The sequence below is a fragment of the Panthera tigris genome, chromosome A2, assembly GCF_018350195.1.
Source record: "Panthera tigris isolate Pti1 chromosome A2, P.tigris_Pti1_mat1.1, whole genome shotgun sequence".
Classification (NCBI taxonomy): domain Eukaryota; kingdom Metazoa; phylum Chordata; class Mammalia; order Carnivora; family Felidae; genus Panthera; species Panthera tigris.
Window position 1 is genome coordinate 25,796,010 of NC_056661.1, and position 16,282 is coordinate 25,812,291.

General features: G+C 33.3%; 1 protein-coding gene across 26 annotated transcripts in view; it reads left to right on the forward strand.

Annotated features, from left to right (window-relative positions):
* LOC102952537 (sarcolemma associated protein) overlaps positions 1-16,282 on the forward strand; it is a 150,543-nt gene that overhangs the window by 87,847 nt on the left and 46,414 nt on the right. For 5 of the 26 annotated variants that reach the window (XM_042979241.1, XM_042979230.1, XM_042979242.1 and 2 more), the window contains 9 exons: positions 1,413-1,475; positions 4,904-4,999; positions 5,249-5,320; positions 6,677-6,817; positions 7,872-8,009; positions 9,039-9,207; positions 9,296-9,346; positions 9,809-9,859; positions 14,618-14,680. In XM_042979241.1, the coding sequence (XP_042835175.1) occupies positions 1,413-1,475; positions 4,904-4,999; positions 5,249-5,320; positions 6,677-6,817; positions 7,872-8,009; positions 9,039-9,207; positions 9,296-9,346; positions 9,809-9,859; positions 14,618-14,680 (844 nt within the window). The remainder of the gene's footprint in view (positions 1-1,412; positions 1,476-4,903; positions 5,000-5,248; positions 5,321-6,676; positions 6,818-7,871; positions 8,010-9,038; positions 9,208-9,295; positions 9,347-9,808; positions 9,860-14,617; positions 14,681-16,282) is intronic. The other 21 variants (XM_042979248.1, XM_042979236.1, XM_042979249.1 and 18 more) reach the window with 7 other exon arrangements.

Consider the following 16,282-nt stretch of genomic DNA (forward strand, 5'->3'; position numbering starts at 1 on the left):
TCTTAGTGTACTAACTAAACTATTGGGAAAATATTTTACATTTTTTTTTCTTCCATGTGGATAAAGACTGAAAGCCTGCCTGAAACTGAAGTTCTCTGTTAAATTCCTTTTTTAGAAGTAAAAGTGGCTAATCATCAAGTTCAGCAATACCAAGAATTATTTCAGAAGTAAATAATGACCTTGCCAATATAAGACTAACTTTTAAAAATAATGCCACGTCTCTGAATTCTAGTTAGCATATTTAAAAATATATGCTTTCTGAGCTTAATTGGGAATGATGCTATTAACATCATTAATAAGTTAATACATAAGACTTAGTAGTATTGATATGAGTAAATGTTAACAGCAGCCTATTAGTACCTTCTTTGGTGCGGGGGGGGGGGGTGGTGTGTGTGTGCGGAGAAATAATGCCATGGTTATATGTTCCACACTTGGGGGAAACCCTGATAGAAGGTAATTTTTCCTAATACACTTGAATTCTAAGTATTTTTTCTACAATTTATAGTTTAAATACTATTATTTACTATCTTTTTCTTCTTAAACCTACCTATAGTTTAAAGAAGAAAAAAAAGACAAAGCTATTTTCTTTCTCTTTCTTTTTCTTTTTCTCTTTTTCTTTCTTTCCTTCTTTCTAATTTTTTTTTTTTAATGTTTATTTGTTTCTTTCATTTGTTGAGAGACAGAGAGACAGAGCATGAGTTGGGGAGGAACAGAGAGAGAAGGAGACACAGAATCCGAAGCAGGCTCCAGGCTCTGAGCTGTCGGCACTGAGTCCGATGCGGGGCTTGAATCCACAAACCATAAGATCATGACCTGAGCTGAAATTGGATGCTTAAGATGCTTAACCAGCTGAGCCACCCAGGCGCCCCTCTTTTCTTTCTTTTCTTTTTTTTTAAAGAGACAAACCTATTTCCATTGCCTCTGGCCATTGGACAAAGCATTATATTTCCTGTTCTGTCTCTCCCATACCCTCACATACAAATAACATTTTGAAGATGGCTGCCTCAGAATGAATTATGACTGTTGACATATTGAAGAACTGTTTAACAATGGATCTTAAAGGGGGAAAATATAGATCTGTTGATTTAGGAGTTATTACTTCTGGATTAAGAAAGGGCTGTCTTGCCTTTGCCTTGTGCTTGTGATTTGGTTTATCAAGGAATGTTTTCATGAGTAGTACTTGTTCCACCACCCTGCTTATAAATCTCAGACTGGCCAGTGAAATATAACACCATTTACAAATTCTACACACGGAACAGAAATGTTTTGAAAATGAAAGGAACTGGTTAAGCTTAAAAATAATTTTTATTTTGCATACTTCAGTAAATAGACATTTCAAAGACTTGGTTTGCTTTAATGTCTTTTATGAATGTTTTGTGTGACTATTGATACTTGTGTCATTTTGTTTCTAGGTTGCTGCTAACACTCCAAGTATGTACTCTCAGGAACTATTCCAGCTTTCTCAGTATCTACAGGTAAAAGTAAATCTTGAAAATTCTTAGTTTTTAAAAGTAGAATTAAGCAACTTAGGTTTGATTTTGCTAGTTCACAAATACAGGCTAAAGAAATATTGGCTGGCTACAAGTACAAAAGAAATATCTTTTCAAAGTAAAAAAAAAAAAAGGATTAAAATTAGGTCTTGTGAAGAAAGGATAAAAGAATCAGGATTATTAAGTCTAGAAAAGATAGGGTTCTGTACAAGAGAAGTTTTTGTTATTTAAATATGAGGAAGTGTCAACATAGTTCTTTATCCATAGATGATTTAAAAAAAAATTTTTTTTTTAATGTGTATTTATTTTTTGAGAGAGAGAGGTTGACAGAGTGTGAGCATGGGAGGGGCAGAGAGAGAGAGGAAAACACAGAATCTGAAGCAGGTTCCAGGCTCTGAGCTGTCAGCACAGAGCCTGACACGGGGCTCGAACCCTCAAACCATGAGATCATGACCTGAGCCGAAGTCGGACACTTAACTGACTGAGCCACCCAGGCCCCCCATCCATAGATGATTTCTAAAGAAAATTAAACCTGGAGAGATTTTGGTTGCTTAATAGCAAATAATTACATAGTACTTACTATATGCCAGACTCTAGCTCTTTGCCTCTACTCATTTAATCTTCAGAACAATCCTGTAAGGTACATATTTTATTCCCATTTTTATAGAGAGAGTAACTGATGGTCTGGAAGGTTAAATAATTTACACAATATTACACACTGTGTAGTAGAGCTGGGCTTTGAACCCAGACAGTCAGACCTCAGAATCTGTACCCTTAACCACTGGGCTGTGCTGCTGAGTCTGTTGGAAGATATCTTGATGAGGCAGATACATCGAGTGGGCTCCTGAAGAAGTTAATACCATATTTAAAAAGCCTTTCAAATCTTTAAAAAGGAAACAAGTGTGTGTGTGTGTGTGTGTGTGTGTGTGTCCCCTCTTGATTTTGGGGAGATTTGGGCTAGATTATGTTCCTATTATTATTCTGGTGAGGGAGCATATTGAAGAAAAATCCTAGATCAGGAATTTAGAGATTGAACTTTTTATCTTGGCTCTGCCACTGAGTTCTGTAACTTTGGGTGACTCATTTTACATTCATAAGTCTGCTTTTTAAAAATGATAGGACCAAACCAGTGATCCTGGCTCCTACGTTCTTTTATAGGAATCAATCACTAAAAGTGGTTCTCCCTCAGTTAAGAATGTACAAGTCTGTGAAAATTGTCAAAGTACTAATCACATCTTACTTCCACTGGGTGTTATGTAACGGTGCATAGAAAAGCACTGTTACACATTTGTAATTTAAGTAGAATTTCTAACAGCACAAAACATAGCCAGAATTCCCTGGACTCGATCTGTGGCTTTAACCTCTGACCTTTTGGGAAAGTTGTTTAACCCTTTTGCGTGCCTCATTTTCTTAATATGTGATATGGGTATAATAATAGCACTTACCTCACAGAATTGTGAATAGTAAATGAACCAATATATGTAAAGCACTTAGAACAGCGCCTGGCACTTAAAGTGTATGCCATACATGTTAGCATTTGTGTACCACTCAATAGGAAGGTACATTAATTGACCCAGATCTCTCTTATTTTTAGAAGTAGAAGAAAACTTTGAGATTAATCTGGTCTAACCTCCATTTTTCACATGAGAAATATGGGGCTCATCTAGATAAAAATGATTTCCCGAGGCTATATACACTATATACTCACCAGTCATCATGGACTGTCGATCTAATGTCCTGACTCACTCAGTACTTTTTCCACCTTTGTCAGTTCTTTGCATATTCATAGGTGGGCATGTCTTTAATTGTTCTTTTCTGATTTTTGAGAGAATATTATATTGTGCTATCTTTTCTATATACATCTTTGTGAATTGCTGGAATTCTTACATAAACTGTAAAACTTTTGAATAAAAACTGGAGTAGATATGTTTTATGCCTTAGAACTAAAAGTAAAGAACTGGAAATATTATTAGATTTCTATTAGGATGTGGTTCATGGAATTATGAAACTCTAAATGGGATTGAGTTAAAAAAAGGTGAAATTACACCACCTAGTGGGAGTAGTGATTATTTGGTGGTTTTGTGTTTAAGTAAAACTTTTTGCAGCATTAATGTAATTTCCTGGATATTAGGAATGTTTTAAGAGCTTAAAATAAACTTGGCAGCTCATCTCTTTTAAGTGTAAGTTGTGTTTTATGGCCTTTGTTAGATTCCTTAATCTATACTTTTACAATTATATTAAAAAACAGTACCACTAACTCTTAATTAGGTCAGATTTTCTCTAATCATTATGTATCAAGGATGTGGACAACAATAAATGCATGCTTTAAATCTCAAGAAATGTGTTTGAAGCATACCCTTCTTTGCTGAGGTGGCTCCAGAGGTATTAGGGTAGTAAGTGTTCTTCTTTGGCTAATGACAGGAATAGAAGAAAGTGAAATTTAAAGATGTGCCATAACCACCGCTGAATGCTGTGTGAGCATTTTCACCTTGACTTCTAGTGAAGGAGACCCTCTTAACAGCTATCAAATGTTAATAAGTGACCTAGAGATAAGGTTTGCTTGCCAATGTCCTTCTCTGGAAAAATATTCCTTTGGAGCTGCCAAATAGTTATATAACTCCTTGATTCCTTAATTACATTAGTGGACTCTTATTTTCGGCATATTTGATTGCTGCTAAGTGGTATACAGTCTCAGAGAATCAGAACACCTGACAATGCAATAGATTATGATAGTGAAACAGTCTTTCTCTCTTCTTAAGTATATATGTTTATATATATAACATTCTTAAAAGGAAAAACTAAAAGACATTTCTAATTTAGATGTCATATCCATGCACCTAAGCCATTAAGAAGTATCTTTGCTACTGACCACATTGTTTGACTTAGTTTGGAATGAGTTAGTGCTGAAAGATATGTATATATTTTTTAAAATATGTATATATATAAAATGCAGGGTTGAACATTTGTTGGATTCTTCTACTCTGGATTTCCTTTTTTTTTTTTTTTTTTTTTTTTTAAACTCACTCTTCCTATGTATGTATGTGTGGAAGGAAGGAAGTAAGCTGTATGCCCAACCTGGGGCTTGAACCCACAACCCCGGGGTCAAATGTCATGCTCTACTGACTGAACCAGCCATGCTTCCTTTTTAAAGTCACTCTTGCGAATTATGAGTAAAAAGAAAACAAAAACAGGGGGCTTGTTTTCTGTTAACAGTGGAAGGTGCAGCTAGAGTACCCCTAACAGACCAGAAAGTGAGGCTAAACTGATGTGGTTTATATATATCTTACAAGATTTATCAGGTTTGAAAGTAAGATACAAAGTGGGATATAAGATGAGAATGTGCTAAAAATTGATTACTCTTCAAGGGATCATGCTGAGTTCTTTAGAATCTCTTTTGTGATTTGTATTATTAGGAGGCCTTACATCGGGAACAGATGTTGGAACAGAAGTTAGCCACACTTCAGCGGCTACTAGCCATCACCCAAGAGGCTTCAGATACCAGTTGGCAGGTATTACAGATGCCTTTATATTCATAGTTTAATATTCCTTAAATGTTGATTAAACTAAAACTGAATTTTTTTAGCAGGGAAAGGCAGTTATTTCCTAATGACCAAATATTGAAAATTTAGCATTTTACAGTGGATGTTGGTCAGTTTTATGATTTTACATCTTTTTTTTTTGGCGATAGCAACCATTTTGATATGTGTTATTTTTTAATTACCCTGGGATTTTATTTATATTTAATTTTTTTTCAACAGGCTTTAATAGATGAAGATAGACTCTTATCACGGTTAGAAGTTATGGGAAACCAATTACAGGCATGCTCTAAAGTAGGTATTAATCTCAAGTAAGGATTCATAAAGAAAAAAGCATAAATTATGCATTAAAATGCATAGTTTTTTGTGTAGCTTCATTTCTTTGTCATTTTGAGTACATTCTAAAACATTTATACGTTTTCTCCATTCTTTTAAGTCTTTTGTCATAAGAAATTCCAAACATACATGTAAGAACAGAATTGTATATTGAATATCCATGTATCACTCTCTTTTTTCTATCGCAGTTGATATTTGCTGGAGAAACTGGGTCATTTGTCCTCTATAATTTCCCTCAACCTAGACTGTTATTTAACGATTCTTCTAGCTCCCCTCCCACACCATAAATTGGTAGTTTGATCTAGAGATTTGATCTGATCTCTTTTTTGCCAACAATACTTCATGAATAGTATTGTGTACCTTCACCAAAAGGCACCATAATGTCTAGTTGTCCTTCTTTCTGAAATATTAGCAATCTTTGATGTCCCTTGCCTAATCCATTATTAAGGGTTGCAAAAATGGTTAGGTTTAGTGCTGTCATTCCTTCATTTATAGCTGGGTGACTTCTATAAATACTTCTCTTATGCCCCTCTCAAACTATTTTGTTACCTGAAGCCTTTTTTTTTTTTTTTTTTTTTTTTTTAGGGAAGGCAGGATAAGTGATTTTCTCTTTTTATTTACTGGATTTCAAAATAACGAATTAGTTCTTTGTCATCCACCAAAGAATGACCACGAAGTGTTTTTCTTTTCTCCAAACTAGATTTAAATATATTTCATGTGTTTCAACCTATTCCATTTGTTGTTCTTATTGTTGTTCAAATTATCACATCTCTGGTGAACCATAGCTTTTTCAGTTTGGTGCCTGAGTCCTTTTGGTACAGTCTCAGCAGGCTTTCATAGCTTCCTGCTGTCATTTTAGACAAGATGTTTCAGACTCATCTTGTACATTTCCTGTCTCAGAGCTGGAATCAGCTTTTTCTTCTGGGTACTCTTATTCCTTTTGGTTTAACCATTGTGTTAAAATGCTGGGCCCCTTTGAAAGTAAGAGATCATTTTTGTACACAAATGGAAATACTATGGCTTACAGAGAATATGAAAATTGGAGACTCAATTCATTTTGTACATTTGAGAAATTCTTATTTTCCTTTGACTTTTTTAATTGTAAATGTGAATTAATATATTTGTGAAGGCATAATTCACTAATGAAACTTTTCAATACAGCTTCAAGCTTCAGTTAATACAGGGCCAACATCATTTGGATTTAGTGATACCTTAATATAAAACTCAAACAGTATGATAATGTGTTGTTTTTTCAAATGATAAATATTTAAAAACAATAACTTGGTTATAATTATAAGTATCTTTTAATCTTAGAATCAAACAGAAGATAGTTTACGGAAGGAACTTATAGCATTACAGGAGGATAAACACAACTATGAGACGACAGCCAAAGAGTCCCTGAGGCGGGTTCTTCAGGAGAAAATTGAAGTGGTTAGAAAACTTTCAGAAGTTGAGGTATTTTAATTTAACAAATATACTTTGGTAGTATGATTAAAAATTTTTAGCCTAAAATCGCTCATATTCTAGGACATTTTAAACTTGGGTGTTATATTACTAGTATGCTGTTTTTATTGTTAAGGATTTTCAGCATAACCATGTGAGTTTTGGTGCTTGTGGTCCCTAGTCAGTGACTGGGCAAATAAAAGGGTAATCAAGGAGTCTTAGAATTTGCATTCTGCTTAGGATTCAGCCTTCACACAGTGGACCATGATATGTGCCAGGGAATCGATCTCCTGTCACCTAGTTTTGTTTTTCTTCAAATTGAAGATAGTCACTGTAAGGTGGAGAACATCACCGCTATTCTTATTTACCCATCCTCTAGAGAAGAAAACTGTGTCTAACTTTGGAGGTCAAAGGCGAAAATATCTCTACGGTCCTTTCTAGGTCTTTTAGGAACAATCAAAATGTGATTCTCATTGCTTTAAAAATGACCTAGTTGATAGTGGAGGTCATCCCTTTGAACCACTGCACAATTACTACAGAAGTTATTTGTTACTGGATTTAGTTAAAATGCCCATTTTAAATACAATAATAAAAATACCATATATAGTACATACTATATAGCATATAGTATAGTAATAGTTTCTGTAAAAGCCTCATAATAACTGATTCACTTTCGTGTCATTAATTTGACATGCAAGAAAGTTGCTGGTTGTCTTCTATTTTTCTTATTAAGTTGATTGTGCATATTATTAAACTTGCTTTCAGGAATTGTTAAGCTTAAAATATTTTCAAGGCTAAAAGTCATTCTCAGTGGCCTTTTAAAAGAGTAGTTATATAAAAGTAACATCCTTTCCTCCCTGCCCCCTTTCTGTTGTTTTGTTTTTCAAATTTTTTGTTGTATTTTCTGTTTTAGTATACACCTAAAGTAAATTAAAATTCTTATGTTATTTAGCTCAGTCTTCTATGAAGGTTAATTTAGAACAGCCCATAGAATTATACTTTTTACAAGTTGAAGTTAAAACACGCCATTTATTCTAAATCAGTAATCTGTAAACCTGAATTACAGCGAAGTCTGAGTAATACTGAAGATGAATGTACCCATCTGAAGGAAATGAATGAACGGACTCAGGAAGAATTAAGAGAATTAGCCAATAAATATAATGGAGCAGTAAATGAGATTAAAGATTTATCTGATAAATTAAAGGTATGTATTTACTCAACCTGAAAATATGTTAATTGTCCCTAACACACTGGATAGATTAAGATGTTAGGTATTGCTGAATAGTTGTCGATATAAAATTTATAATGGTTGAAATTTGTAGTAAAAATAAGTTTGCATTTAGCCCAAACCCCAGCTGACATATTTCCTTTGGAAGGAAATAAATAGTACTTCACAACAGGCATCTTTTAATATATAACAGGAAGTAGATGCAAATCCACAAACCCCAAGATATTTAGACCTTTCGAAAACTTGAATGTGCTTCTCCTTGGGCAGCCCCAAAAGCAGATGTTAGTGCTGGAACAAGCCCAGATGGGACCTTGGAGTGATCTGCAGCGGACCCTTGTAGCCTCTAGGGATGCTGTTAACTGCTCAGCTGCAGCTCCCTGTAGATTAGCTGTAGGACGTTTAGGATAAGGGCAGACCAGACCATAATGTCTAGATGGTCCTTTAAAATGTTATAACTGAGTTTGTGAAGTCCCATCTTTATATCATTCAAACCATGATTCAGTGGCTAGAAGATAAATATTTCTTAGAGAAGACCAGGGCATCCTCTGTGTGGTTGGTGAACCTCTAACAGTGTTAAAGATTGGTCTTATTAAAAGGAGGTCATTTTGAAAAGTGCTTATGATCATCATTCCTTCAACTGAACACAATTTAGTTTAAAATTTCAGAGTAAGTTACATTTTAGAACTTACAAACTGATTAAACAATAGTAATTTCAGGGGAAAACTTTATATATTTCCCTCTTGAAAACTGTGGAGTTTTAAATTTTGACCCATTATCTTTACGTATTAGGCCTGCTTGCCTGCTACAAGGTTTTCTTTTCTAGTTACCTAGAAGCATGACCCCAATACAGACTACTTCTGACATCATTTTGACATTTACAAATATGTTCTATAATATTGAATATTCTTGTTAGAAGTTTATGTGAATAAAAGCAGCCCTGCTTTGGGCCTCTAAAAGCAAGTTCAGACTATGAAATAACTGATTTTTTTTTTTCTTTCTCAACAGGTAGCAGAAGGAAAACAAGAAGAAATCCAACAGAAGGGACAAGCTGAGAAAAAAGAATTACAACATAAAATAGATGAAATGGAAGAAAAAGAACAGGAGCTCCAGGCAAAAATAGAAGCTTTGCAAGCTGATAATGATTTTACCAATGAGAGGCTAACAGCTTTACAAGGTAAGTTAGCTAATCCAGAAATTGATTTGATTTGATTTTTTTTTTCTTTTATCTGTGAAATACCTTTTTCTTGGACTTTTATTTACAGTACGGTTAGAACATCTTCAGGAGAAAACTCTTAAAGAATGCAGCAGCTTAGGTAGGTGTGTCACCAAATTTCTTATTTAAAGCTGAATTTTTATCATTGAACTTTTGGTATTTACTGTCTCATTGGGTACTTATTTTCTATGTATTAGGTGGAATGTATCCACACTCTTAGAAAATTTTCTATAAAAATATGCTTGATTGCCACCAGTGGGCACCATTGTTTAGGCTTTAAGATGAAATTTGTGCGTCTGAGAAGCTCTACTTAGAGATATTTAAATAAGAGAAGTACAAGCACCGCAGGATTCTTTTCTTTTGAGGTTCATTGGAAGGCTTCTAGGCAGTTGTAGCTTTTTCTCTGAGTGGATAGAAAATGGCCCGTTGAACCCTTCTTGCAAAAATAAATTCAAAATGTTCTATACTGTCTTAATGCAAATAGGAATACAAAAATGCCGTGAGACCAGTTTTAAAGTAACTCTTTCTTTGATCAGGCAATGATACACTGTCTTAATCCTAGGGATACAAGTTGATGACTTCTTACCTAAAATAAATGGGAGCACAGAAAAAGGTAGTGTAAAAAACTTAAATGTTTTTCTTTCATGGTATCCTTTTACTCCTCAAGCAGTATAGAGAGATCAGCATTTTAAGGTTTTCATTTTTTGGAACAAAAAGCATGCTGTTCATAGACCATTGAATCCCAGCTTTTAAAAGAAAGCTTCCCTTTATTTTGTAATTCTTAATGCTATGATTTTTGGTTAGATATCCCTTGTTATATGGAAATTTTAATTATTTAAATAACAGGAAACTGCTAAAGTTCAACGTTAGCATTGGTTTATACATGTAGCATAATAATTGGTTTCTCCCCCAATATATTTTTCAAAGAACTCTACTACCATTTTCTTCCATCAAGTACTGCTTCCTGGGAATATGGGGCCTCTATTTTTAATGTTTGTGTCATGCCCCATCCCTGGCCAAGAGTTTACTTAACAGCCCACTGAGCTCTTGGATATGTCATAGAAGCTACTTTCTTTATAGTGTACATCTCTTTCTTTAATCAGAGAAAGCAAGGCCAGCCATTTCTGTTCTCTGAAAAATCCTTTATTAGTTCTTGATACTGTGACCTTTCTTTCTGGATAGCTTGCATTATCTCTTGCCAAAAATGTATAGCCACTATTGGTTTTCTTGTTACTGCATGGGGTACTTTTTACCCATTGACTTGTACATTCCTTCAGTTGTGAAGATCCCCATTCACCCTCCCCTTTCCATCCATCCAGCATTAATTGAGCACCAACTATGTGCCAGATCCTGCATTAGACGCTTGAAGTGCAGAATGAATAAAATTATTTTCTGTGTTTACAAATATGTGTACCTCTGATCTTAGTTTTTATATAGAAGTAAGTGGAAAATGTTAAGGTCGATACTCAGAACTTCTAATTAAAATTTTTTTTTTTTTTTCATGTATCAGGGGATATCTTTATAGTTCTTGGGCAGCAACCAATTCTGATAAAGTTAGGAGGTGCTTTTTTTTGTTCTTGTTTTTGTTTGTTTGGTTTTTAATTAGGAACTGGCAAAATAGGCTTAGGTAATCATGTATATGTGAGCTTGCAAGCTCAAGACCTAATAATATTACATATGTTCTACAAAAAAATCTCGAAACTCTAAATTAGAAATTATTGTCATTAATCATTGTTGACTATTCTGTGTATGTTTTATAAACTACATCGATATTTTAGAATTCCAGTTTGAGTTTCGATTTGAGAATTTTTAAAGGTGTAGTTTATATTCTAATATTACTAATTTTATTAATATTACTAATATTTCTGTTTATTAACTATATTTAGTGAACATATATAAAATGACTTAATCCTCATTTTCTAAAAGTTTGTTATCATTAAATGAATTTTTATTTTTTGTTGTCATTATTTGCCTTTTTTTCCTCTTTCTGGCATGAACACGTTTTATTCCAATCACCAGTTTGATTGGCACATGTATTTATTAATGTTAGTGTTAACTCAAGCGGGGGACATGCTATTCCTTCAGTTAAGAGAACCCTTTAATATACACGAAATCATCTTTATACTATTTAGAGTTGTCAGATTACTGCTAAAGTTTTTTTGTCAATTCCAATTGAGTTAGATGAGAATAGTTGTAGACAACTCCTTGATTTAAGACTGAATAAGGTATTTTGGATACTTTAAAGCACTTCTTACTATAACTTTTCCTGTGCTGGTATGTTTGGTTTTTTAGTGGTGATAAATTGTTGTGGGGTGACCAATAGTATCTTTAATGAAACCGAATAGTAAATATCTTGATACGCACAAAAACTTCATTACACCAGATTTAGCATTCAGTGGATTTTGGGAGTAAGATGGATTTGTTCTGAATCATTTGTTATAGAATAGTAAACCAGTTATCCAGCATTCCAATATTACCAAAAATCCATAACTGTAATATGCTATCAGATATGACTTTAACTAAAATTAGTCTTTAAATAGTAGAGAGCCAAGTATAGTTGTAAGAGAATATTTTAAAAATATCTGGAGATGTTAAGATTAATACTATGTATCTAGTAAACTATTTTTCAAATTACTTAAATGTAAAGTAGCTGCTACAAGCATAGGTTTTATACTATAAAATTTTTTGTGTCTTATCTAATAATTGTAATTTGAATATATCTTAGTATAGAAAAGCACTGTCTAATAGAAATATTATGGGAACCACATACATAATTTAAAATTTTCTGGAAACCACATTAAAAATATAAAAAGAAACAGGTAAAGTGTTAATAATGTATTTTAATAATGTTATTTACTTTAACCTACTATATCCAAAATATTCTTCCAACATGTAATCAATATTAAAGATTATAAATGAATTATTTCACAACCTTTTTTCCTTAGTAAGTCTTTGAAACCAGTATGTATTTATTTTACACTTACAATACATCTCAATTCACACTAGCCATTTTTTCAGGGCTCAGTACCCACATGTGTATTGAACATGTGTATTGGACAGCACAGATAGTATAGAAAATCAAATTTTATAGGAAACTAATGTGTATAAATAAACCCATTTTAAGTAGCACAGTTCTCTATTATGTTTCTGTATCTGTCTGGTCTTTGCATTTCCACAACCCTGTTTGGGATCTTACAACCCTGCTTCCCTGCCCCCTGACTTCCCCGCCCTAAGTATCTCATTTTTTTTGGATTTTCAGTGACATCTTTTATAGTTTTGGCAAAGTGAATTCCCAAGGAACTGAATTCAAGTCATAAAGTATTAAAAGTGTCATGATCCAAATTCTTTACATGTACTATCTAAAAGATTTTTCTCTCATGTGTCTTAGAAAATGCCTTTATAGAAGTCATATATGTGTAACATATATAATAATATATTAATCTTGCATTGTATCTAAACTAGTATAATAAATATTTTAACGTAGGGTCCAGATAGTAAAATCAGAGTAGATAAAAGGGTGATTTGAGGCTTGATGAGTAATGGTGGGAGGTACCGCATTAATAAATGTCATCTAAAGTCCTGTGTTGATAGTCTGAAATTTTGTTTCAAATAAGTTCCATAAGGTCCTTTAGGTTAAAATTTGGTTTCAAATGAGTTTTCATATTTAACCATGATGTTGTATAGTTGGAGTTCTGAAAATGTTATCATAGCTTAGATAGGATTTATGTAAAACAACTTTTGATCTTGGTAATTACTATTCAACTGAGGGCTTCTGTTTTGGATTTCTTGGCTCCAGTCAGCAAGTGCTATTTATTAGATTTTTTTTACTTTTATCTTTTGTATTATTATTATATATATATAGAGAGAGAGAGTACACACACACAAGCAGGGGAGAAGGGCAGAGGGAGAGAGAGAGAATCTTAAGCAGGTTCCACGCTCAGCGTGGAGCCCGATGTGGGGCTTGATCCTACGACCATGATATCATGGCCTGATCTGAAATCAAGAATTAGATGCTCAACCGACTGAGCCACACAGGCGCCCCTAGATTTTTAAAAAAATTTCTGTTGCAGTTAGCCATTTTTTTCCTTTTGGGGCTATATTTTATCTGTATATAGTATAACTCTATATGCAATTATGTACAACTATGTACACACATTTGTTACATACATATACATATATATATATATACACACACATATATACATATATACATACATATATATACAAAATTATTGACTGGAAGTTCTGTGTACCATGTAAATAGATAAAAGATAATGATAGATTTGAGTATGAAGGTAAAGAAGGTGTCTATTGGTAAGGATGTCAAGAGAAGCTAACCAGTGATTAGAGTAGGAGATGCCTGCTTCTCAAAGTTGAGATGATGAGAGTGAGATGGGTTGAAATGAGAAGGAAAAGAGGCTTTCACAGTCAGAGTGGTACTAACTCATGTCCTCTTTCACAGGTTTCAGTGCTTTCCCACCTTCCAGATAGTCATCATATTGTGATATATTTTTAACACCTGAACTTCCAAAGTCTATTTAGTAGTTTTGAAAAATCCAGAGATATAATTGAAAGATGTTATCCAGATTTAGAAGTTAGCTCTCTGAGTCAAAATAGATAAAGATTATTGTAAGAAAAGAGCTGAAGCTTTTCTCTACTGTTAGATTTTGATTCTCTTTACTCTTAAAAAAAAAAACAAAACAAATTATGTTTGACCTGAACAAAACCATTTTCCAAGCTCTTATTTTAAAATATGCATGACATTGATTTTAATCATTTGGGCAGAGATAAGCAGTGTAATATTTTGAGAGTATAGAAAGTACAGATTAAATGACTCAAATGCAAGGTTATTTGTGAAATGAAAGTATAAAAATGGAAATGTTGCATTAGTTTCTTAAATTTTAGGGCATTATTTTGTGGTATTCTTCAAATATTTATCTTTTGCCTCTTAAGAATAACTTTGAAGAGAGACTGTTAGAGAATTGTTATTTGACAATTAATTCAGTACGAACAAATAATAAAATTTAAAAATTATTTACAGGTATTTATTAAATGTCATGGAGAAAGGTATATTTTAAAAGAGAAGCTTTTTAAAGCAATATATGTCTGTGGTTTTCTTGAGCTCTTTGGGTAGAAACTGCACCTTTAAAAGCTAACCAGTCAGGGTACAAATTAATGAATATAATTATAATTTTCAGTCATTTAGCTTTATTAACTCTAAAATATGTCTGCTATTAATATTAAAAATATATTAAACTTTTATGAATCTTAGAGTTACTCATGTCAATACATTTCAGTTTTCCTACCTTTGCTGTTGTTTTTCAAAAACAGCAACAAACTATATCCTTAAAGGTGTTTCTTTCTTTATTAGAGCACTTGCTTTCAAAGAGTGGCGGGGACTGCACTTTTATTCATCAATTCATAGAATGCCAGAGTGAGTACAGAGTATTTTTCACATTGATTTTAATGAAGTCAGGGGCTAACATTGAAAAATGAGAAGAAAAATGAAGATCTCAATGTGTTTGTTATGGTAGAAGGTGCACAGAGGGCCATCTTCAGACAGCAGCGATACTTCTCATACTGTTCGGCTTCTCTCTTTAGACAAAAATATTTCTGTGGCATTTGCCTTCAAAGATGGATTTCATATTGCCCACAAAAAAGAGGAAATTTAAAGCTTTTAAATAAAAAATTGTTGTTGAGCAGGGAATGAAATAGAATGTCAAGCACCTAAACGTTCTGTGTGGACACTTAAGAGATCGTAGTAACATTAGCCTGTTTTATTTACATTCTAGTTCTATCACAGATTTGGAATTGAATTTCTTAAGCAAATTTCTTAAATGATTAAATGAAGCCATGAAAACAGTGATTTAGTTTGGGTACTCAGATCTGAAGATGACCCTTAAGGTAGCAGGAGCTTTCTAGGGAAGGAATAGGAATAGATTGTCCTACATTCTGACATCAACCGCCTACCCTTGGGAAGCCTATTGTTAATAATACTTTAAAGATAGATAGGTTAGCTTTTGAGGTGATTTAGACCTCTGCTGAATTCTGAGCCAGAGTATCATGAATCTCCTCGTACTTGAAAATCATGTGGCTGCTTAAATCATGAGGTTGTGATATTCTCTTGGTCCTCTTGGTGACAATTAAAGGTCACTATGTGTAATAAAGATTTACTGATGATATCTACACTTTTTCCTACCAGACACACAACTTTGTTGTTTTTCCTCTCCCTGTTTGCTCTCTTTTTGAAATGAGTGACTTTCCATGTTTTTATGCTAATGAATTCATTCTGTGGATATGCAAGCATATGTGATTCTTTCCCCTTCCTTCTCCCCCGCCCCGCCCCAATCTCAGGGGCACTTGGGGGTTGTCAGGGTCACACCTGGTAATTATAGCAGGCACAAAGTCAATAGATCCAGTGTTATATACTCCTTAGAGATGCCTTAAGGAAACCTGGAATTTCATTTAGTAGTTTTAGAAGAGCTTCTATTTTTGTCCATTTTATGTTGAATATAAGTTTAATATTATTTGGGGGAAAATTAATGAATAAATATGGCATATTCCTTTGTCCTTTAAATTTTTCTCATAAAGCAAAGATTAGTTCATGTTTTTGTTATCTTCTGATTACTAAATTTCACTTTTATGGGAAATTGGCATGGGGATTTGGGGCAAAATAATTGGTATCCACTGAAACCAACTAAAAGCAGAATATAAAATTTAAAATATAAATCTTTAGGGGAAGGATCTTATACTTTGTTTTATTACATGTGACCATTGTTTAGTAAGTTAATTTTATTTTAAACTTTTGGGCTTGTATTTTGAGCCCAAGGAAACAAGAACAGAGAACTATCCAAAAAGAAAGCTTATTACTAAGTTACAATTTGCAAAAATCATTTAAAATATTATAAAATGTGTATGTAAAATATTTAGCTGTAGTTGTAACACAGAACGATGTTTGTTTTACGTTAAGAAAAAGATGTTTGGAGATTTTTATTGTATCATAGTTACGGGGGGCAAATGGACCAGTAAACATTCA